The sequence below is a fragment of the Pieris napi genome, chromosome 22 (assembly GCF_905475465.1).
Source record: "Pieris napi chromosome 22, ilPieNapi1.2, whole genome shotgun sequence".
NCBI classification, from domain to species: Eukaryota; Metazoa; Arthropoda; class Insecta; order Lepidoptera; family Pieridae; genus Pieris; species Pieris napi.
In genome coordinates, this window is record NC_062255.1 from 1,100,917 (window position 1) to 1,124,279 (window position 23,363).

General features: G+C 34.2%; 2 protein-coding genes across 2 annotated transcripts in view; one reads left to right on the plus strand and one right to left on the minus strand.

The window, feature by feature from the left end:
- LOC125060638 overlaps positions 1 to 23,363 on the plus strand; it is a 120,564-nt gene that overhangs the window by 26,482 nt on the left and 70,719 nt on the right. Inside the window, exon 3 of the mRNA XM_047665613.1 lies at positions 9,137 to 9,182. Within this exon, the coding sequence (XP_047521569.1) occupies positions 9,137 to 9,182 (46 nt within the window). The remainder of the gene's footprint in view (positions 1 to 9,136; positions 9,183 to 23,363) is intronic.
- Positions 4,438 to 8,928, minus strand: LOC125060639. The gene is made up of 2 exons (XM_047665614.1): positions 8,687 to 8,928; positions 4,438 to 5,392 (listed from the first exon to the last, which is right to left on the minus strand). Exons 1-2 carry the CDS (start codon positions 8,862 to 8,864, stop codon positions 4,914 to 4,916), a joined length of 657 nt encoding a protein of 218 aa, XP_047521570.1. The 5' UTR covers positions 8,865 to 8,928; the 3' UTR covers positions 4,438 to 4,913.

Consider the following 23,363-nt stretch of genomic DNA (forward strand, 5'->3'; position numbering starts at 1 on the left):
TAAAAATAAAAATAAATAAACTAAACTGGCGATTTCCTCACGATGTTTTCCTTCACCGTTTGAGCGAAATGCGCTCATAGAAAGTCCATTGGTGCACAGCCGGAGATCGAACCTACGACCTCAGGGATGAGGGTCGCACGCTGAAGCCACTAAGGTCAACACTAAGAATATAACAATATCAATTAACATATTCATACATACATATTCATCATTACATAGTAGTCATTGTATGTTTATACATTTATTATGTAAAGACTGTAAAATAAATATATAAACACACTTAGTTACACAACTGACAAGTTCAGAACATAAAAACTATGTAGCGTAAACTTCTGATGCCAAAATCTCAAAAGTAATAATTTGATAGTGGGTTTAATTTAAAAAAAAAACCGCAGATAAGACCGTACAAAAAGTGCGGCCAAATTACAAGGAGATGAGCGTCGCGGCTCCGGCTGGCTCATTGCCAGAAACTAAATTACGACGCTAAATGAAGTGTCGAGATGGATTCTTCTGCTTTATTAAATTGGACAAAAAGGTTTTAATTACATTATCCTTTAAATTCCAATGTATTTTTATGTAAATAGGAGGCAAACGGGGCAAGTGCGTTGTTAAACGTAAATTAATCGATAAAGCTTTTTGTAAATTTTACGCTTATTTAAATGATCCTCCTTGGGATTGATTTGCTCCAGTTCAAACAATGTAGAACGACAGACGTCGAGGTGATACGGATGGTATTGGGGGGAGAAGTTAAATTAGCCTCCTTGTGCTCAGCAAGTAGCTTGGTGTGCTCGGCAAGGCAAGACGGGGCCACTTCGGGCCATCACTTGCAACGGTATAGAGTTTCTCACCTTTAGCTTCCCAGTACCTTCCACTTGTATTCAACGTATCCACAGACTGTATTCAACGAATCGTCGACGACCAATCCCTGGTTGATCCCTTGGCGTTGCGTAGAGATGTGGGGTTACTATGCATCTTCTACCGCATTATCATGGTGGTAATAAAAATTATTTTGTAAAATGTATTGACATTTAACTAAGTGGTACCTAATTTGGCTGTGTTGTGTGATGGAGTAAATATGAGGGTAAGTATGTGAAGGTGTGTATGTGGGGCATGCTCATGATGGAGGTGATTTTGCGCTATGGATATTCTTAATACTACTTTTAACCATATTTCGCGATAGCTAAAACAAGTCAAGGCTTAAATATTGGTCGTTGTAAGTCCGGGCTGCGCGATACCAAACTGGGTTTTTTGCATAGTTAGTGTTGATGTGACGAACATTTAACATCTTTTCTGTTGACTTTCATAAGACTTGGCTATATGAATAAGTTTATTTAGAGTTTGAGTTTAACGAGTACGAGTAGTATAAAAATAGCCTAGTACGGTTATGAACCGAGTATCGTATACGCTTCTCTAGTAGTAACACTACACGTGGGGCGCCACATCAAAGTTCAATCGAAATGTAAGTCACGTAATAACAATAGTATCGACAAACGCCCAGTTAGCTGCATTCTGATCGTATCTTATTATGATTCACGATGCTTCCGCCCGATTAAATACTTCTCTATATAATTGCTACTGTTTGAAAACTTCTATGGTCTACTGAATGAATTTGAAACTCTGGGGCTGCAATTAACGGAATTTTCGATGAAGTGTTTTGACTCCGTTGTTGGACAGAATCGTACCTCAAAAGTCATGGACTCTTGAGGACTTGATGGACTTTATTCATCCACATATTATTTACAAAAAAAGATATAAATATATAGAATTTTATTACTCTAAGACTCCAACTTTTTCCCTATTTTATATTTTGCCGTTATGAGCAGTGTTCGGCTTGTGCCTTTAGCGTGCGACTTTCATCCCTGAGGTCGTAGGTTCGATCCTCGGCTGTGCACCAATGGACTTTCTTTCTATGTGCGCATTAAACATTCGGACATATAAATTCCTTTGGTGCACGGCTAGTGATCGAACCACTTTAGGGATGAGAGTAGCAGGCTGAAGTCACTAGGCCAACACTGCTCGAACAAGTTACACAATAATCGTAGGAATGTTTTTGCAAAGAGTTATAAATGATTATTTGTCTTGATTTAAATATGTGGTTTATGAAACCTTCAGTTGCATTACAGCATTAATTGTATTGATTGTAAAGACCTTGGCATAAATTATATTGCTATAGGCTAGGCTTATAAGAGTTGTACCAATGGAATAATTTAATGTCCTCAACTGTTTCTTATATAGAAATAGTTGGGGCAAACGAGCTGGAGGCTCATCTGGTTAAGTGATAACGTCCATAGACACTCAATACCAGAGGGCTATAAAGTGCGTTGCCTTTTAAGAATTGGTGCTTGAAGGACCTTAAGTCTTATTGGTTCGGAAATACCGCTGAGCAGTTGGTTCCATATATAGTGGTGGTGGCGCCAAATTGCCTTAAACAACGCTCGAAAACGGACGTCGAGGTGATACGGGTGAAATTTCTGCCTCGACGTCTGATGAAACTCAGCTGCAGCAGCTCTGAACACTTGTTGTAAATGCGGTAGAAGATGCAGAGTGACCCCACATCTCTGCAACGCATAGGGAAAGAAATTGGTCGTTTATCAATTCAAAACATTTTTTTATATCTATTTAAACTGATATTGGAGTCCCTGAACTAAGTCGAGGGAGACCTGTACATCAGTGTACTCAGCTATTCCATCTTAATGAAATGCAATTCAATCCTGGGTTCGCGTTCCAGTGATTTTTATTATTATATTCATCATAATTCTATTGTTTATCTGTCTATCAATGAATCAGCAACAAGCAATAAAAGTGCTGCGTCATTTTAATTAATTTGCGATACATGTTTTTGCTTGCTTCTATACTAAGTTTAATTGAAATGTTTTTGTATATGTGAAAAGTGACCTCATAAACTCTAAATTCAATTACACGGTTATAACTTCATCTATCACTGTTCATCACAGCGTAAACACAGTCAGTCAGAAAGAGACGAGTAGAAGAGTGCATTATTTCAGTTGATAAATATGGGTTAAAACTTATAGTCAACATGTATTATTGTATTATAGTATCAAAGTTAACTGTTACATATAGTAAATTATAATTTAATTGTAGACTGGAGGTATATATATATATATATATATATATATATATATCCAATGCTTAAGTGACGACCGTTGGGTCTGGTTTTAACTGTAGTAGAAATAGACCTTACATTTAATACTAACGAAACACACAAAATAATAATAATAATTAAAAGAGAAAAATAACAAAAAAATATGAAAGAATAGTGTGTAATGTGTGTGTGTGTTGTGGTTGTAACTGGCTCTGGCTCAGCTTTGGAGCAGACTGTTCCACAGCGCTGGTTATTCTGCCATAGACCACAACAGTCAGTTTGCGGTTCAGACGCAAAAAAAAGAAAAATAATGTTACAATAATAATAAAATTAAGTCGGTTACATTCAGAATTAAGGGAGTTAAGTTATTACGTAATTAGCTAACTTAACATCTTATAGTGATCATATCAATATTAAAATTATATGTTTTAAAGGAACGGATTGCCTTGGTTGCCATTTATATTCTGGCTTCTAGTTTTATCCACAACAAAGTGTTATCCAAAATGGCCTGAACTGTTTGTAGGAAAGGTTGGCCTTGCCGCTTTTTTGCTCGACTTGGCAGGGTACACCCGTGACCCCAGATAAAGAAGCTCTTTTATGAGTAACGCCATTTTCAAAGTGTCTTAAATTAATGACGTAAGATAAACAATGTACATCGCTTATTATTTGGTAATTTATACATGTATCTTGAAATATATAGCTTGCGTTTGTGCAAACATGGAGCTTTAATATTTAAATGTGAAAGTACATTCAATTAAGTTCTCACGATTAAAATACTAACTTTGGATTATTTTATGTAACCACGATAAAATGCGGTCAAAATGGCAACCAGAAAACACGGTATGATGACTTGTTTCAGAATTTCTGTTTTATTCAAATATTGAACAGACAAAACATATAGTTGTATATTAAATTATTGTTCTTAATATATTCCATAACAAAGACTTTGATAAGGGCGTGGAAAGATTTTATCGCCTTATCAGTTATCACACATCTTATTTATATGCACTTATATTTGACATTTCAATGACATTCAGGCGCAGTCTCGACTTGGTCAAAAGAATTTTTTGTTTAGTATTGTATTTTATTGACATAACTTTTAGAAAACTAACTAATTAACTTTTGTAAAATAATTGAAAATTTATAATAAAACATAAAACTTCAAATCTGTTAAAAAGTGTTTTTCTATTTTAATTTTTTTGTTTGTTTAAGAAGTGTGTCAGGCAAAGTAGAAATAGGCTACTTGCCTACTTGTATAATTCTCTAAAAGTAATCAAAATTCATTGACTTTCTCACTAGATACTTTGTGATTCAAAATAGTAATTAAAATTCAATAAAATTCAAGTCTTTATTATAAAAATAATTCAATCATGTTTGCATGTGGTTAACAACACAACAGTACAGTGCAGTTATAACTGTACACCACAATGAATAAACTAGTCCAAGATTTTATGAACAATAAAATAGATTTATATTAACTTAAAACCACAGATGCTTATTTCTATTTTAATGTAGAAACTAAAAATCGTTTACCATCAACGGCAATCAACAAGCGATCATGTGTCCACGTGTGGCTCACCTGATGTTAAGTGATACCGCCCATGGACATTGCCAGAAGGCGCGCAAGTGCGTTGCGGGCCTTTCAAGAATTAGTATGCTCTTTTCTTGAAGGACCCTAAGTAAGGTTCCACATAGTGGTGGTGCGCGGCAAAAACTGCCTTAGAAAACGATCAGTAGTGGGTCACTACAAACGTCGAGGTGATACGGATGGTATTTTGTGGTTTTTAATAACAGCCTCTGCTCCATAAATCTATTTCCGATTCTTATCCTCATCGTCGAATGTAATCTTCTGCAACACTTTCATCACTTCAATACGAGCTTCGAGCTTCCGTCGATCCGAAAGCTTCCTAAACATCGGTATCAGAGACATGACAAACTGCCTATCATCATCATCTTCATCTCTGGCTTTCTTTTTACTCTCCAATACATCACTCTGTTCCTCTTCATACGCTTCTGGCACTATGCTTACTTCCTGGGGATCTGTAAAGGCGAAATCTATGTCTTGTGTCTCGTATTGAGCTTCTAGAGGATCGCTATCATCGTCGCTGTACTTGATTTCCACGTCGTTGGTATCACCACCAAGAAAACTGAGATCGTTGAAGTATCCATATCTTTTTCTTTTTCTTATTGCTATAGAGTTCTCAACTTTGAATCGTTCCCTACGTTGTAGTTTCAGTTCTCTCGTGTAACATGTCCGGAGGCTTTTCCAACGCTTCTGGATGTCGCGAACTGCAAAGAAAAGTTCTGTAAGTTTTCAGACGGAAAAGCGAAACTTGTTTCGCAGACTTGACTTATTAAAGCCCGACACAATCAATATATAGAACATATACATTTTATTTATTTAAAAATAAGCTACTATGACAAATACTCCAAGGCGGTACGAGTATTATAGTTTTTTCACAGATCACAATTGTGCTCCTATTTGGACTGAGGACAAATCGTTGTTTTTAATTTATTTTATTATTGTTTATTACTTAAGATATCATGTGGTACATGGTGTAATGGTTGCAGCCTTTTACAAACGTGTAAAATAAAAAACTTGGTGATTAAAAAGAGTGGCGGAGAGTTTATTGCCAGTTCTTCTCTTTCGTTCTACGCCCTTGATTTGAGAACCGGCAGTATATGTAAAATTAGACGCATTTAATGTACCTATAGGTATTTATTTTTTGACGTTCATAAGTGTACATTGTGTTACCTATATGAATAAATTATTTTGACTTTTGAATTATTGTACATGAAAACATTCTTATATACACCATTACACAACACGAATTAAGTATTACTTGAAACGTATTTAATAATTTGTATATTAAGAATTCCATCTTTGGCTTTAAGTATAATATTTTTTTGGTATATATTATTCTTGTTAACTGTACGAAAAAATAAATAAACAAGAAAGCGAACTAAGCAGGCGAAGGCTTTCAAGGATTATACAGGATGACATTAGTTTATAGCGTCATAAAAGTAGATTTAAATCAATTTAACACGAGTTTATTGTAAAACATAAAAACACCTGCCAAGCATTTTTCTTTGAACTAACATAAGTGTTATTTTATAGACTGGCGTGGTTTGAATGTCATAAATTGTGGGATTTTGACGACTTCCAAAAAAAGTACTACTTTCTAGTGCGTGGGTTGGTTGTTTACGCTTTTTTCTATTTCCTCAACTGAGATTGAGCGATTCTCAACCTTAAGGTCGTCTTCGGTTGTGCAAAGGTTAAACTATGACCGTATCAAAATCCTATACGCTTCGGAAATATAAAAAACATCAGAAGAGACTCCTGCCTGCCCCCTGTTTAAAAAAAAGGGTGCGTGTACTTATGTACGCGCGTAAGAAGTTATACTTCTTTGGCATTATTAAAAATAGTTTTTGATTGCATGCAAATAATTAATTACAATTAAATAATCAAAGACTGGAAAAGGAGTCATTATAGTCAATAAAGTTCAGTTTACATTTGAAAAATTAAATAAATAATTATTATTCTCTTACATTAAGTGTAACATAAATTCTATTATTATTCGAATGTTGTTTTTAAATTATGTCCAATGCCGTAGCATCTTCCGTGGGCAACTTCATTCTGTTAATTTTGTGTAACGGTGCGCGCGTATCGTAAAATTTCACTCTCATCAATTTTCATAACGCGCCTAAAGAAGTATAACTTCAAAAAAAAAACCGGAATCATTTTTGACGGGGAGCTGAACAGAGCTTTAATTCTAGCCAAGCTCTATCGCAAGGTAGATAAATGAAATTATCGATAAAATCGTTTGTATTTGAACACAAATACCGGTAAACTGACGGTTTTTGTCAGTCAAGATCGGCTAAGTTTAATTTAAATTCTGCCAAAACGGTAATATACACGGCGTAACTAGGGATTGCAATCCGGAAAAACGGATCCGGTAATCCGGCGGATCCGGCATCATTTAATGGTTACCGGATCCGGTACCAATATACCGTATCCGAAGACCGGATCCGGTGCTAGCGGTTATGGGAAAATGTGGCCTTTTCGGCCGCAGGCTATATTTGCAGCTCTATTAGAAGTCGTTTAGCTGATGACACAATTAACAATATTTGTTTTCTACGATCTTATTTTCAAAATCAATATTGATTTTCTTTTAATACTTATATTTTTTTACAATTATTACTTAAAATAATTATTTATCGTAAGTTGATTAAACTAAAGAGTTCTAAACTCATTATTGTGATAATTTTTGCCATTCATTCGTTCGACAGATTCATCAAATCATGATGGTATCTGTCATAATCATAAATACCTATAAGACTTGTTTGTTAGCATTCTCAAATACTTTAATAATGATTTTGATCTCATTTCAGTTAATTACGTAAGGTTAATTGTATCTATTAGATATTATAGTTACTTGATAATTAATATTGTTACTTATAAATTGATCTATCTGTGAAAGTGAAATCTAGAAAGACTGAGCTACTCGTTACGTCGTAAAATTATTACTAGTTACGTACACTACTAAATTTTAATTGTTTTCTTGTTGTCTATTTGTCTTAACATTGGTTAGGCAATAAAGTCGATTTTATATATTTGTGATTTATTTTTTATAAACTACCTACATATAACTGCAGTGACACTTGATTAACTCACTTATTTTGTACTAAAAAGCGAAAATCATCTTGATTTAATCAATCGGTCGGATCCGGTCAGATCCGGCCGGATTGATGGGAATCCGGTCGGATCCGGCCGGACTGAAAATGACGCCGGATTGCAATCCCTAGGCGTAACACGTTTATTGCTGCTATAAACCACAAAACATATCGGTCAGTGAACTCTAGACCATTCGTCTTAATACGTTGGATTCATTTTAATAATACTTGAAATATGAAATAATATTACAAGGACTGTTTTTATTTTAAGTTTTTAACATTATTTCAAACACTTTGGAACGCAATCTTCCAATGATTTATTTAAACTTGAAAAGTATATGTATATGTGTGTTTACAATACAGCGAGAAAAGGCTGCCAGCGTTTAAGGCACACTGCCACAGGGATCAAACTTTCTAAATTTGTTTTACTATTATTTTTATTATTACTATGTAGGTTAAGAAAATTGTGAATACTTTACTAAATTGTATAATATTTGATTGATATGATTACTAATAAACAACATTTATTTACAATATTCTTAACCTTATGTAGGTTAATTAAAAATTGATAAATAGAAAATTAAAACAAATTCAAATTTAGTCTCAAGAGTCTACTCCAAAGGGAACAAAATCAAAGTTGGAGGAAAGAGTATTTATAGATGACTTCAAATATCTGTCAACAGTATTAACCTAAATTTATAAATATTTATAAAAGTCAACTGACCCATGATCATGCTTTTAGTATTCCTATGTTAATTTTCAGCATTAAATACTTATTTTGACACACACGTTCTTGGAAACCTAAATAGGCCATTATTTTTTATTTTTTCCAGCATAACACCGCTTAAAACCAGTGAACAACTTATTTTAATAGATCTCGCGACATCGTAAACAAGTCGGTCAACTCACCACCTTCAACTCGTTCAACTGGCTTCAATTCCTCCCAGCTGGGGTGAACTTCCATACAAACTTCTCGCCACAACCTATCCTTATGTTTCCTATGACTGTACATAGGATCATTTTTCGTATACAATGCTGGTCTACTTTTGATAGATTTTATTAATTTAATCGGGTTAATTTCAAACATAATCGCGCGACAAATCGACGTGCAGTTGTTGTTGTGAACGACCGGTTACTGATTACAAAATGGCGGCCGTGTGCGACCCTCGCCGCGCAACGATCGCGCCGCATTCGTCGCCATTTTGTTGCGTCATGTTGCGATTGTCAACGTATCGCATTGTACACTAATCACATAATCGCTGTCATTAAAACGTTTTCTGTTGTAAATTTATTGCGCGTGCAAAATCTAGTATGATAAGATTGTAGTTTCGTCGATTTAATTATTTCTTTTTGTTTCAGTGGAAATCGAGATGGTGTGTCATGCGAAAATTGTCTCCAGTTGCAGGTATGTTTATTTACTAGGTTATAAACGTTCGAATTTCAAAAATGAAGTAAGAACTTTTTGTAGAATAGATAATTAATGTAGCAACATGCAACTTACAAACACATCTTGTATATTATTTATCACCTGTATGTGACATAGACAATAGATAATTTATATCGAATGACTTTCTGTGGTTAATACAAAGTCGTTCTTCAACTCGATAACACATATAAATTCATAGTATTTAAAGCAAGAAATATGATGTCACTATTCTTAGAACTTTCAAGGTAATCTTCTATGCTCTATTACCATTCTTATCGCTTATGGTATTTTAGTATCTGCATATTTATTATAATCTAGAAATATATTTTCATATAGATATGGTTTCTCCCTTATTTATAAAATTGACCACAGACTATATAAAAAAATACAGATAAAATATCGTCGAATATTTTTTTTTTATTTCATATAACGCAAGTTTATAGTATAATCTATTTTAAAAGATCATACTATAAACATATATAACAATAATATATCCAGGTTCGAATGACATAATTTAAATATTTTGGAAATAAATAGCCTATTTTTTGAAATCTAGTTATTAAGTTTATTAATTATAAATCCTATACAAATCTTTCTCAAACATTATTATACCTATAAAAAAATATTGGTTGTTTGTAAAGTAGGTTTACGATCGAGATGTTTACGTGATAACGTCTTATTGGTGATATAAGTTTTTGGGAAGTAAGGAATTAATGAAGATAATAATTTTTTCAAATTTTAAATTACATCTATCGTTTTATTCACACTTTTGATGATAAATTTCGGGTGTAAAATGACAAGTTTACTTATTCGACTATGATATACATTTTTCTTCATACATTCACGGAATGAAAGGCAGCGCTCGAGATGAGACGGGAGATCGGTCCGTCTCTCTCCCGTTATACCTGCGATCGCGCTCGTGAGGTTTTGGTGTGACACAAGTTTCTGAACATGTCACCCGACTAAAACGATTTTAAAGACGTTATCACGTTAATAATCTATACATACCTAGAAACGTTTGGCGCCACTTTTTTCATTAATGAATGCTATTATTATTATAATTACAAGTAAGCAATTAACAATACACAATAAGTCATTATCATTATTTGAACCTACGTTTAAGTACAAAAAGTATTTTTATAATTATCATTGACATAGACATAACATTTATTACTAACAAAACACACACACAGAATCACACAAATAACAATAATCAAAAAATAATAAAGAATGAGAGATAAGCATTTTTTTCTTTTAAAGAACAAGGTACGTTTTAGGTGTGTAATGCGTGTGTGTTGAGCTTGTGCCGATTTCTTACCGATGCTTTCCTTCACCATACAAGAACTACGGTAACTCTTTGTATGATATGATATTTCTCTCTATTTCTTTCATAATTTAAGTCGAAGTGTCCAAAGCGACAAAGACCTTGTTCGTCCCATTGGCAACAATGACAGTGTTGCAATAATCAATTACAAATTTCTCAGTATTCTCCAAGCTAAGAATAATTTCGAGAGTCTAGTGACATCAGCGTAAAGCTATTGCTTTACTCACTGTGTTATTGAAACTGGATATACTCTTTGATCTTTTACGTTCTGTCAGATTTTTAATGGTATTTCCCAGTAAGTATGTTCCAGTAATGAAAAATCTAGGCCTGATATTTGAATTTTAGATCCTTTACGTTTAAATATATTTATATTTCTATCATCTATTCCTAGATATGTGTGAGCGATAATAATAATAATATATAATTTGAAAAGTTAAGTCCGTTCCGTATTTGTTGACAAAGGTCAGGGTACGACTTGAGGTCGTAGGTTTGATCCACGGCTTGCAAAGCCAATGGCTTTTCTGTCTTTTGTGTCCTTAATTCTCGCTCATACGGTGAAGACCAAAAACTCAACGGTGTGTATCAGGCACAGGAGGCTGATCACCTACTTGTCTATTAATGAATGATAACGAAACAGACAATCCGAGGCCCAGATCTTGAAGGTTTTGGCGACACTAGTTTTTTTTATAATTGAAAAAGAATACTCAAATTATAATTGATATTGTCATGTTCTAACCGCATTACTCAGCGTACTGTTATTTTCTATATTGTGGTGATCGGAAAGAGAACAGCTGCGTGATTTGAGACCCGCATACACCTTTCTAGTTATTTTGACAACACTTACGTCATAAGTAGTTCGACGGTATCTAATTCTTAGTATGAAAACTGAATGACTTCAATTATTTTTCCGCACAGACTATATAAGTTTACGTTGACGTATTTATATTCTATGTCTGTTGTATAGTCTATGTTGCTATCTAGTCTGTTGTATAGTCTATGTAGCAGCTGACATTTTGCTAACATGTTCTTAGTAAATCGCACAGTGTGTAAGTCACAAAAGGTGTTTACTATTTTGATACTTGAATAAATCTCTCAACGCTTGTTTGTTTTCGTATGAATTTTATTTTATTTATCTTGTGTTCGCGGTAATAGGCATCCGTTAGTGATTTATAGAAACGCTCTCGTTTTATTCGGATAATTTAAGATTTATTCACTAAGTTTACAGACTTGCTAGTCTGAAGTTTAAAACTTTGTAAAGTACATTTCATACTTTTTCTTTAAAATATAAATTTTGCATCCATAACTAAAATTCTGTCTCCTTATGGTTTCACACAAATTCCGTCACTAGTCTAAATTAATCAAATTTGGTTCAGTAATTACTGAGATACCCACGTATTTCGCATCACGCCCTTCCACTTGACCGTATTCAACGAAGAGCGGTTCGAATCGTCAACAACCACTTTCAATGCAGCTTGATTCCTTGGCGTTGCGTAGAGATGTAGGTTCTCTCTGCATCTTCTACCGCATTTACCATGGAGAGTTCAGAGTTGTTCGGGTTAATACCTGCAGCTGAGTTTCATTATCGGACGTCAAGGCAGAATACAAAATACTATCCGTATCACCTCGATGTCCGTAATTCAACTGAGATTTCTTAAGGCAGATTTTGGCGCGAACCACCAATATGTATAACCAGCTGCCCACTGAAGTATTTCCCAACCAATTCGAGTAACTTTACCGTACCTTTTTGAAAGCCGTCAACGCACTTGCAAGCCTTTTGGCAATGATAGGTGAGCCTTCTGCCCTGTAACAAATCTGTTAGCACCTAAAAAGGTAGCTTAATAGTGTATTTAAATTATTACCACACATTTTAAAGCTCGCAAAAGTTTAGTTTTAAGATTATTTGTTATCAGTGTAATGTTCCAACGCTCTAGAGGCTACTAATACTAATAATATATAATTTAGAATAAAGTACTATATCTCATTGTAAGCGAACTAGTATTAAGTTCTTATGAGAAATAAAGTTCTTTAAACCTATAGTTCACCAGCAAATTTAATTTATAATTATAGTTTTATTTGCCATTAAATCGAGATGCACTCGAAAGGGCTTCGACCGAATACAAACATTCCTTTGTGAAGCTATGAATAGTTTGTGGGAATATATGCGGCACTTCTGGTTTGTGGGATAAACGAATGGTTAGCTCATACCTTCAGGAGCCATATCCACACCACAGAAGTGTCCATGGACGATTGGCACATGTTAATATTAGGTCCTTACATATGTAATTTTGTATGGGAGGAACAAAAATTAGATTTTTTTTAATAGAATATATTTAATGAATCTAAGTATGTATATCTATATCTATGCACTTTTGCCATGTTATAGGTAGCTCATCGATCCCTTTACTTAAAACCATTCGGCAAATATTTGAAGGAGGTTTCGACTGCCCAGTGCCCCGTCAGAGTTGAATTTTCAACCTTGAAAGAAGTTTGGAATTCCTAACCAAAGAGGAGATATTTGAGGTCTACGACGGAACAATTGCAGCATCTTACACCTGAAGACATGGAGACTGCTATAAAATTGATAATGCAGCCTAGCACGTCCTCGAAGAGTTTACTTAGCGGGGAAATGCGGGGATTGAATCTACGACCGCAGGAGAAACGCACGCTGAAGCCACTAGGCCAACACTGTATTTTGTACCAATTATATACATTGCAAACTCTTTATAACGTTGAAACCCAAATAATCTCTATAACGTAAAAATGAGTTAAATTTGTTTGGTTTAACAAAACCCATACATTGACTCACTCTTTATAACGCAACAGCCATTCTGTATTACGAAGAAATATTTTCACATTTAGGCAACATACAACATACTTAAGTGTAATTGTTTTTATAACCTAACCTTACCTATTGAGGTACCGAAATTTCTAACACCTGAGGTTATAAACAGCCGTCTCGCCTTTGTTATTGTTAATTGCATGAACACTTGTGCCATTATTCTTAGATTACTTTGCCTGTAGAAAAGTTTGGTCTCAGTTACTAAACGCACCATCGTCACCTATCTATTATATATATAAAAATTATTGTAATTGGTTAAATTTGATTTTATTTCTCTATAACGAGAACTCTCTATAACGAAAGAAAATGCTCGGTCCCTTGAAATTCGTTATAAAGAGTTTAAAACTTAGAAAATTTCAAAGCCAGCCTAAAGTTACCTAAGTCTACATAGTGACAATTGTCAAAGATAAATCATTTATGACAAATATAATATTCGGATAAATCACGCGATAAATCGATACCATTGCATTTTATCAATAGTCATGTCACGAGAATCGTGAGTCGTGACTGGCTAAGTATTTGTATATTACGTCCATTTTAAACTTTATTCCTTTGCAATTGAGTCCATTTTAAGTTAACTCTATAAGACAAATATAATCTTTCCCTTGTTGAATTGGTGTCACAAAATTGTACAGAGAAAAGTGAATGGAGGTTTATAAAAAATGTTTTGCAATTTTTAATGTATATACTGTACTGCTATATATTATATAGCTTGGTTATATACCTACGTAGTGCCCGCTACTTATAAAATATGTAAATAATAAAATATACAAGCAGTGTTAGCCTAGCGGCTTCAGTCGCACTCATCCCCGAGGTCGTAGGTGCGATCCCCAGCAGTGCAACAATGAACTTTCTGTCGATGTGCGCATTTAACATTCACATGAATGTCGAAGGAAAACATAGTGAGGAAACCTGCTTGCCTTAGACGCAACAACACACAGACAACTTTTATATTTAATTCACAAAGTTTGAGTTTGACGTTAAGTGATACCGCTGCCCAAAGACACTCTCAATTTTAGAGGGTTCGCAAGTGCCTTGTCGGCCTTTTAAGAATTGGTACACTCTATTCTCGAAGAACCTTAATAGGTTCGGAAATACTTCAGTGGGCACCTGGTTCCACTGGTGGTGCACGTGGTGGTGTACGTCCGATTATGAAACTCAGCTGCAGGTATTAATCCGAACTACTGTTATAAACTGAAATAAATAAAATAAATCAGTGGCGCTACAACCTCCTCAACCAGAAATGTCTGAATCTGTTTCTTGATCATTTTTAAATCTAATAGGCAAGTAGTTCAGCCTCCAGTGTCTGTCAAACGCCGGCGACATTTTGGGTCTAAGACATGTCGGTTTCCTCACGATGTTTTCCTTCAACGTTCGAGCAAATGTTAAATGCGCACATGGAAAGAAAGTCCATTGGTGCACAGCCGGGGATCGAACCTACGACCTCAGGTATGAAGCCACTAGGCCAACGCTTCTATACTGTTATAAACTACTTAATGGAAAAAACCATGGAAATCTAGTGACAAGATGAAGATGAAAGAGGCTTGTATATAATTAATTAGATGAATAAATTTTACGATTTATTTTTGCACCTGCGTATTTTGGAAAGCAGGTGGGTGACAGGTGACATCACTGTACCATGATTGAAACCATTCTTGGAAGAACTTAAAAATTAGTTTTTAGTTCTGGGATTGTCATTAAAAGCTAATTAGTGTTTTGGTTCGACGTCATATTATTTTTGTATTAGCATAGTGCGTATAAAATTACGCTTTGATTGGGATTTCTGTCTTTACTCTTCTTTTCAAACAGTAAGAATGTTTTTTAATTATTCTATAAACCGGCCAACCGGCAGGAGACTCATCTGATGTTATCAAGTGATACCGTCGCCCATGGTCACTCTATGCCAGGGTCTCGGGTTGCCGTCCTTTTAAGAATTGGTACGCTCTTTTCTCATTCACAAACTTTGTAATTTGGTTTAAAATGAAATAATTGCAATATACATTCCCTATTTGTAACTGATAATTTAGGCTTCTAATATTATCCATAACAAAGTTATAGGGGGTTAAAAATGGCCCGAACTGCTTTAAGAAAAGGATGGGATTGCCGTGCCTGTCACAGACCACGACTTACTAAATCTAATATATAAAATTCTCGTGTCACAATGTTCCTTCCAATACTCCTCCGAAACGGCTCGACCGATTCTTATGAATATACATAAAAAAATGTATATTCAGTAAGTCTGAGAATCGGCTACAATCTATCTTTCTAACCCCTAAGTAATAAAAACAAAAAAAAATATTTTCTGGATAATTTTTTATTTTTTTAGTATATATTCTACGATTAGCCCTTAGTTTTTAATTGTAAATAAATATGGTACTAAGTGCAAACCTTGACTGGACTGCGAGTATTTTTTAGTAATTGGAAAAAAAATAGTTTTATTTTGTACTTAGGTTTTTTGTTCCGGAAAAGGGAACAGTCTCTACAGGGTATAGAAAAATGTTCCATGTTGGTATGTACTAAAACGGTAGGCTAAGTAATTACATTAAGGACAAACGAAGCGGGGGCAGCTTGTGTTTATATAATTCTAATTGTAAACCTTTATGCAACCGAATGTAGTCAAAGAGCATTTGATAAGTGTTAGGAATATTTAATTTCATTCAATTCAGTTCAGTGGTGTTCATTGGTGCAGCGGTATGGAATTAAATCTTTTCCAAATACAATTTATCATGGTACAGTGAATACACGAGTGATGGTGTTAGAACGTTTAACCTACTTACAAATATCTAAAGAGGAGGTTATTTGAAGGATATAATCGCGAATATTACGTTTCATATGGATCGACTTTTATATATTTTGGAGATCTCGGATTTCAATGGTGGAAGATTTTACAAGAAAGACTATTCCTTGGATTTAAATCTAATGTAAAAATGGAAATGTCTAATTTAATGTTTAATCTTTTCTTTAGGTTAAGAAAATTGTAAAAACCTACTGTATATTTGTTGTGTGTAATTTTCCATTTTACTTTCTGATAATTTTTTTAAATACTAGCTAACCCGGCAAACGTTGTTTTTCCAAGTATATTATTTCTAGGAAACATTTTTTTAGTTCAATAAAAGTAACTATCTACTATAATAAAAATAGGGGTTGATCGTAGAAGGGTGAAAATTAAGGGTTGTATGTAATTTTGTATGCTGTATCAAAAATATAAAAACAAAAAAAAAATGTCTAAAAAATAATAAATTTAATTTAGGGGGATGAAAAAAGAAGTCCCATTCGCAGACCTAACCGATATGCACACAAAATTTCACGAAAATCGGTCGAGCAATTTCGGAGGAGTTAAATTACAAACACCGTGACACGAGACTTTTACATATTAGATAATTATTTAAATGACAATATTTGACCTAGAATTTTTTTTCAATTATCTAAATCTTACTAAGTAAACACTATGACCCCCATAAAACTATTTGTGGTACTTCCTCCCTCATTGTTTATTTTTCCACTTCATCACTTAGGGCGCTTTTATAACCTTACAAACGAACATATATCCAAAAATAAATGTGGTGCGAGCTGTGTTTATAAAAACCATGACTTCGTGGATGTAACTTCAATATAATTAATAGTGACAAACTAATTATATATGTCAAATAAATTATGTAATCTATTACTTCTCTTTACGATCGACCGAATAGATATTTATAGATATGATAGAAAAATTCTAAATTGAACTTGACATTGACGTTGTTAATTTATAAGTGACATATGACAACTGACAGCGACGCCATTGCTACGACATGTTATCTTTAAGGTTTTTGAAATGAGTGGCTGAAATTGTAAGAAATTAAAATTTTTTTGTTGTCCTATTCGTCGTAATTAAAAATTATATTGTTAATTAAGTAAGTATTGATGAAACTTAAACAAAGGTTTTAATATATAAAATGCATCTTTAGTGTTACTCTGTGATATATATATGTTAACGTAAAATTGTAAACACCGTTAGATTGTAATCTATCTCGCGAGATTATAAACTGTCGAAAGATTGTGAACCTCAGCGTACTGCTTACAATTTAACGTATTATTATTCGGTAGATTGTACTACACTAACTTAGTTATCATTCAAACTTCATTGGTCAATTACAGATTAATTTTATTTCCCAACAATTTTATATAACTACCGAATAATAATACGATAATTTGTAAGCAGTTCGTTGAGGTTCACAATCTTTCGACAGTTTACAATCTCGCGAGATAGATTACAATCTAACGGTTTTTACAATTTTACGGTGACATATATAAGCGAAAAGAGTATTTCAATGTTAAATGCTTTAACAAAACCTTAGCGATTTGGAGTGAGTGTATTGGCAGTTCTCGTCCGTTCTACGCCCATTTGAGAGCAGCCTCTAAATTTCAAAGCATTTTGTTTTGACGTTCATAAGTGTACATTATACCTATACGAATAAATGTTTTGAATTGTTTACGAACAAAGATCTTTAACAGATATTTTTAACAACGCCGTAAAATAAATATGAAGCTACAATAACAAAGAAAAACTCGTCATTAATCAGGACATGACAGTGAAGAAACCTTGACAGTTTTTCTGAGCAATGAACCTACCACCTGTTCACCACTTCACCTGAGCAGATGGACAATGGGAATTAGGGTTGTCAATATAACATTATTATATTTTAACAATTTGTTGAAAAATATTTATTTCGATAAATAAGATGTTAATTTTTAATAATTTTTTTTCGTATTGAATACATCGCTATTTGACTTATTTCTCAATATAAAGGGTCACTTCACGGTGTCCGATGGCGACTCCACCGCATCGGAAATGATCGCCAACTGTATAAATGATTTCTTTTAAAACAATTAGATATGGATTAGAAAAGTGAGGGAATTATAAGTGCTGCGTCATAGTCGATTGAACAAAATCGTTTTGTTAGACGCTTATTTGTTCCGTTGTGCGTGAAGTACTATATATAAATATATAAATTAGTGTTTTTTTTTTTAATTCTCTACAACGCTCGAAGCTATGTTTAATATGAATACACTATATTTTTCAATTTAAATAAAAATTATTAGATCTTAATGACAACCCTAAATAAGTTGAGATTTGCACCTGTTCAAAACCGGTTTTGCAGTGGTCCGATATCGTTATTGTGTATTCAAATGAGATGCAAGAACAGAAAGTTTGCTGCACAGGTATTTTTTATAAAATATGATAGTAAACAAGCCTTTGAGGGGCGAGTAAAAAAACTATTTCCTTGAAACGTACCTCATTTTGTTTCGTTATAATATAACATCTTGCTACAACTATAAAAATTGATTATTATAAATGGTTTGAACCGAGCCGTGTTGGCCTAGTGCTTTCAGCATGCGACTCTCATCCCTGAGGTCGTAGGTTCGATCCCCTGTGTATCAATGCCCTTTCTATGTGAGCATTTAACATTCGCTCGAACGGTGAGGAAACAAGCTTTTTGACACAAAAAGTCTATTAGATTGACAAATGATCATGAAACAGATACAGAAATCTGAGTCCCAGACCTAACAAAGTTGTAGCGCCACTGATTTATTTATTTTTTTAAACTAAAACCACTGCACACACGTGTAAATGAACTCTGTTAAAGAAAACACAAATGTTTAGATTATTTTTAATTTGATATTATGACTGACAGCGTTCGTCATATGTTACGGGTGGTTGACCTTTTAATATTCTGATTTAATACAGAATATCCTTGACTTCCCTGTTACATATAATGCTTAGTACTACACTATTAAATAATGTTTATTAATATACAATTGATTGGATTTAAGTATTTAATAACACAAATATACATACTCTTAAACTAGAAACTAATTATAATTTAAAAAAAAAAACAAATTTTAATGTTGGCATTTCCTCGCTGTATTGCGATACTTATTCGTCGAGATAAGCATCAGCTCTGGGGTCACCAAACGCCAATTTAAATGTTTAAACGCCCAAGAGTCTACTCCAAAGGGAACTAAATCGAGGTTGGAGAAAACTCTTATATTTGAGCCGTTTATTCTATTCCGCCAGCTTTGCGGCGCCCCAGCTTTTTTGCTAGTCCGAAGGAGGGGCACAAGTGTCCACACAAGTAGCATCCCATACCACAGCCCGTCCCATCTTCCAAAGGATCAACGACATCACATCCGACCGCTTGCCATCTCTTGCGATGCCTGGCTCCAAAATGGATGGAACATTGACGAAGGCAAGAGAGCGGCGTATAATGTCGTTAAGCGTTGATATATTAAAGCCGTGTTATATACGGACTATATATAAAACAATCAGTAAATTGGAGAAAGCATTTACGAGAGACCTAGGTCGTTCATTTATCTAGATCAGCGGTGAGTGTACAATTAAACAAAACATGTCCTAGATTTATTTTAAAACATTCATTGTATTTGGAATTTCAAGGAGAAAGTTACAAGAACAAAGATGTGTTTACAAGAGGTTCGGGAAGAATATGATTTACGAATTTCAGACACGAATTCACAAAAGCATGATCTTTTCTGTATTTTACAAATATATAGAACGAAAAATTTCATTAATATATCATCTGTTAACAAGTAATGGCGATGACTTTATAATTGTATTTTTGGTAAATTTATCAAATCACTGCTCCACATTAAAATTGCTCCAAGTTTTTTTCTATCGTTCCTTACGACTTGTATGTAGTACCCCAAGTAATATTTAGGAGACGCATGGCAAGGGGTCCACAAGGGGTCATTGTTATGATTACTAATAAAGATCAAAAATATATAAAATATTAGTCGGGTTTGAACACTTCTAACTCGAGAACTGCTAGACCGCTATTCATGGTTGTTGATTTGTTGAAATTGTCGTCCAGTAGAAAAACTTACGAAAACTATAAAAGAGAAATCTCCAATACAAACTGTTCACAGGCTTCGGAACTGTCATGCTAGGCATACGAATTTCGCCGGTTCAGATTAATAATAAAAACAATGCCTAAAATTGCACTTAAAAATTAAGCTTGACTCTTATACTTCTATTGTTTCCTGGTACAAATTTGAAAAGTTTGGAAAGCATTTTCGCGATTTCCAAAGGAATGCAGACGGGATTAATTAAATTTTTACTACAATCTTCAAACAAAGTAGCTATTTCGTATTTTAGATATTTTTCGCCAATTCGTGGTCCGCCGTTTCCTTGCTGGCTTCACTTGAAAGAACTTTCTGAGCTGTTACTAAAGATTTGACAATTCTAATTTTGTTTATTTGAATAAATTTTGCTTGTGATGAATTGCTGTGTCAGTGTCTCGGGGTGGACGCTGCTCTCCACTGCGGGGCGCAGTGGAGAGCTGGAGCACTGAGGCCGGCCCGTAATAACAATTAGTTATGTAAAACATTAAATTAATGTAATTTTCATTTTTTTTCTTCTGAAATGGATTATTTGGCTTTCGATAAAATATATCGTGTCAATTTCATAATCATGTTCTAAATACATTTTCGTCTTAATAGTATTAACAGACGATCGAACTTGGTACGGGCCGGATAGCGGATTGGTATGGCGTACCAAATCCGCTACTCACAACACACGGCCGGATCTCGCAGTAACCGCGTGGCGTGTACAGAGTTCAGACTTCATGCCTCCGACGTTATCCAAGCGCGCTAAAATTGCGATTGTTGTTGCGGCAACAGTAATGCCGCCACAAATATCACGAAAAAAAAGAAAGGAGTGGGCAAAAACATATTTAAAAAACCGTAATGAATTTAGTCACATGAAGTTAATCAAATCGCTCGATTGCGAAGACTTCCGTATATACTTGCGACTAGATCACGAAACCTTTGAGGAACTCTTAAATTTGGTTAAACCTCTAATCACGAAAACTGATACTGTGATGAGGAAAGCTGTTACTGCTGAAGAGCGACTTATTGCAACGTTAAAATATCCTGCATCAGGAAGATAATTTAGAGAGCCGAAATTCAGTCAGTACTGTATATATGATATACCAGTGTATATCGTCACAATTACTCTCCGAAATAATGCCATAGTGCGAACATGCGCTGACGCACGTGCTACCTCCAGAATGTTTCAAACGTAACTGCCGTGCGTTTGTCCGGTCCGAGCGTACAGACTCGCGGATTTGGTACGGAGCGGACCAAATTCGATGTGCAAACCATCGGACCGAGCGAACACGAAATAATAATAATAATGTTCGGCAGACAACTCTCCAGACGAACGGATATGGTATGGAGCGTACGGAATCCGCTGTCGGGCCCGTACCAAGTTCGATCGTCTGTTAATACTATAAAATGAATTCAAAGTGTCAAATATTGGGTATGTTTGGATGTTTTTTCTATCGAGCGAAGTTATTTAAATCGTGTATCGATCTTTCCAAATTGATACATAAACCACAACTCCACCATATATTTTTTACATTCGCCCTACTTCAAGAAACGATGACGAAAAATGGAAAGAAACTGAACTTTTTTGGAGTTTGACTACCTGATCGGTTATTAAATGGTAATCTGTTGGAGCAAGGTCCCGGGAGTACGGTGAATGTCTAAGACATTCCAATTGAATCTCCTCTTATTTGGTAGCAGTCTGTTGTGCCAATGACACTCAATATCGTGGTCAAGTCAGATTACCCCACAACCTCACAAACTGTAGGTACCTCTTAATAATAATAGTATGAATAAAATATTCATCATTTATCTTTATTTAAAATTGCATTATTTATAAGGCCAAATAAAATATTGAATTAAGACTATAAAAGTTAGCAAAACGCGGACAGCAATAAATTTCATATTCATTTCAACAGCAAAACTAAAAGGCTCGAAACAAAGGCCTTTCATGAAAAATTTACGCGATTTAATCCGATTAAACAAAGGATTTTCACCGCACCTCCATTGTGAAAGATAAAACAAGACACAATTAACATACTAATTTTTTACAGAAGATATTTCTTGAATGTAGTTAATATTTTTCACGATGGGAAAAGAAGGGGCATACTTTCTTCTATGTTCAGTTTAAGAGTTCCGATCATGGTCCTAATGAACTTTTACTAATGAACATTTACACAACAAACATCGTAACCATGGCAACGGATTAAATGTTACACGTTAATCTAATCTATAAAATTCTCGTGTCACAATGTTCGTTCCCATACTCCTCCGAAACAGCTCGACTGATTCTTATGAAATTTGTTATGCATATTCAGTAAGTCTGCGACTTCCAAACCCCTAAGTTATAGACGGTGTCCACCCCAATATTTTTTTGTTTCTATTGTTTTATGATACAACATACAAAAATACATACAACCCTTAATTTTCCCCCCTCTACCATTACCTCTATTTTTTTGTTAATTAAAATCTTATGACATGAACTCTGAGGTTTATATAGAGAAAAATCATAGAAAAACCTTTAAAGTTTTCATTCCAAAAAACCGAACAGTCTCTGGGGTAGCTTAGCAAAATGGTCCATGTTGGTATGTACTAAAAAGGTAGGATAAGTAAAATCACATTAAGGAGCAACGAAGTTCGCGGTCGCAGCTAATTTAATTATAATTATCTTAATTACACAATTTATGTAATTAATACCTTTCACCCGTTACTGGAATTTCGTATATTTTCGTAAGACTTGTGACCTTTTCATTATATTTAAAACACACTTATCGTCACTTTAGAATGGCAACTTCGTATCTAAAAAAACAAATTAATATTTTATTCTTAGACTCGTATTAAATTTAACTGGTATAACCATGATGTGACTTATTTATATTATTAATAATTACCATCTAAAACTATGGACAAAAACACAATAACATTTTCTACATTAACGAAATGAAATTTTTTTTTCGTTTCCTGTAATCTTTGGTTCTCTGAACATACGAGGTTATCATTCTACAGCGACGTTATGGAATATATATAAATTTGGTTATCGCACAGTATCTTATAGATATAAACACATATAGGTTTATGTCTAATAATATCCACCACAAATGGACTAATCTTG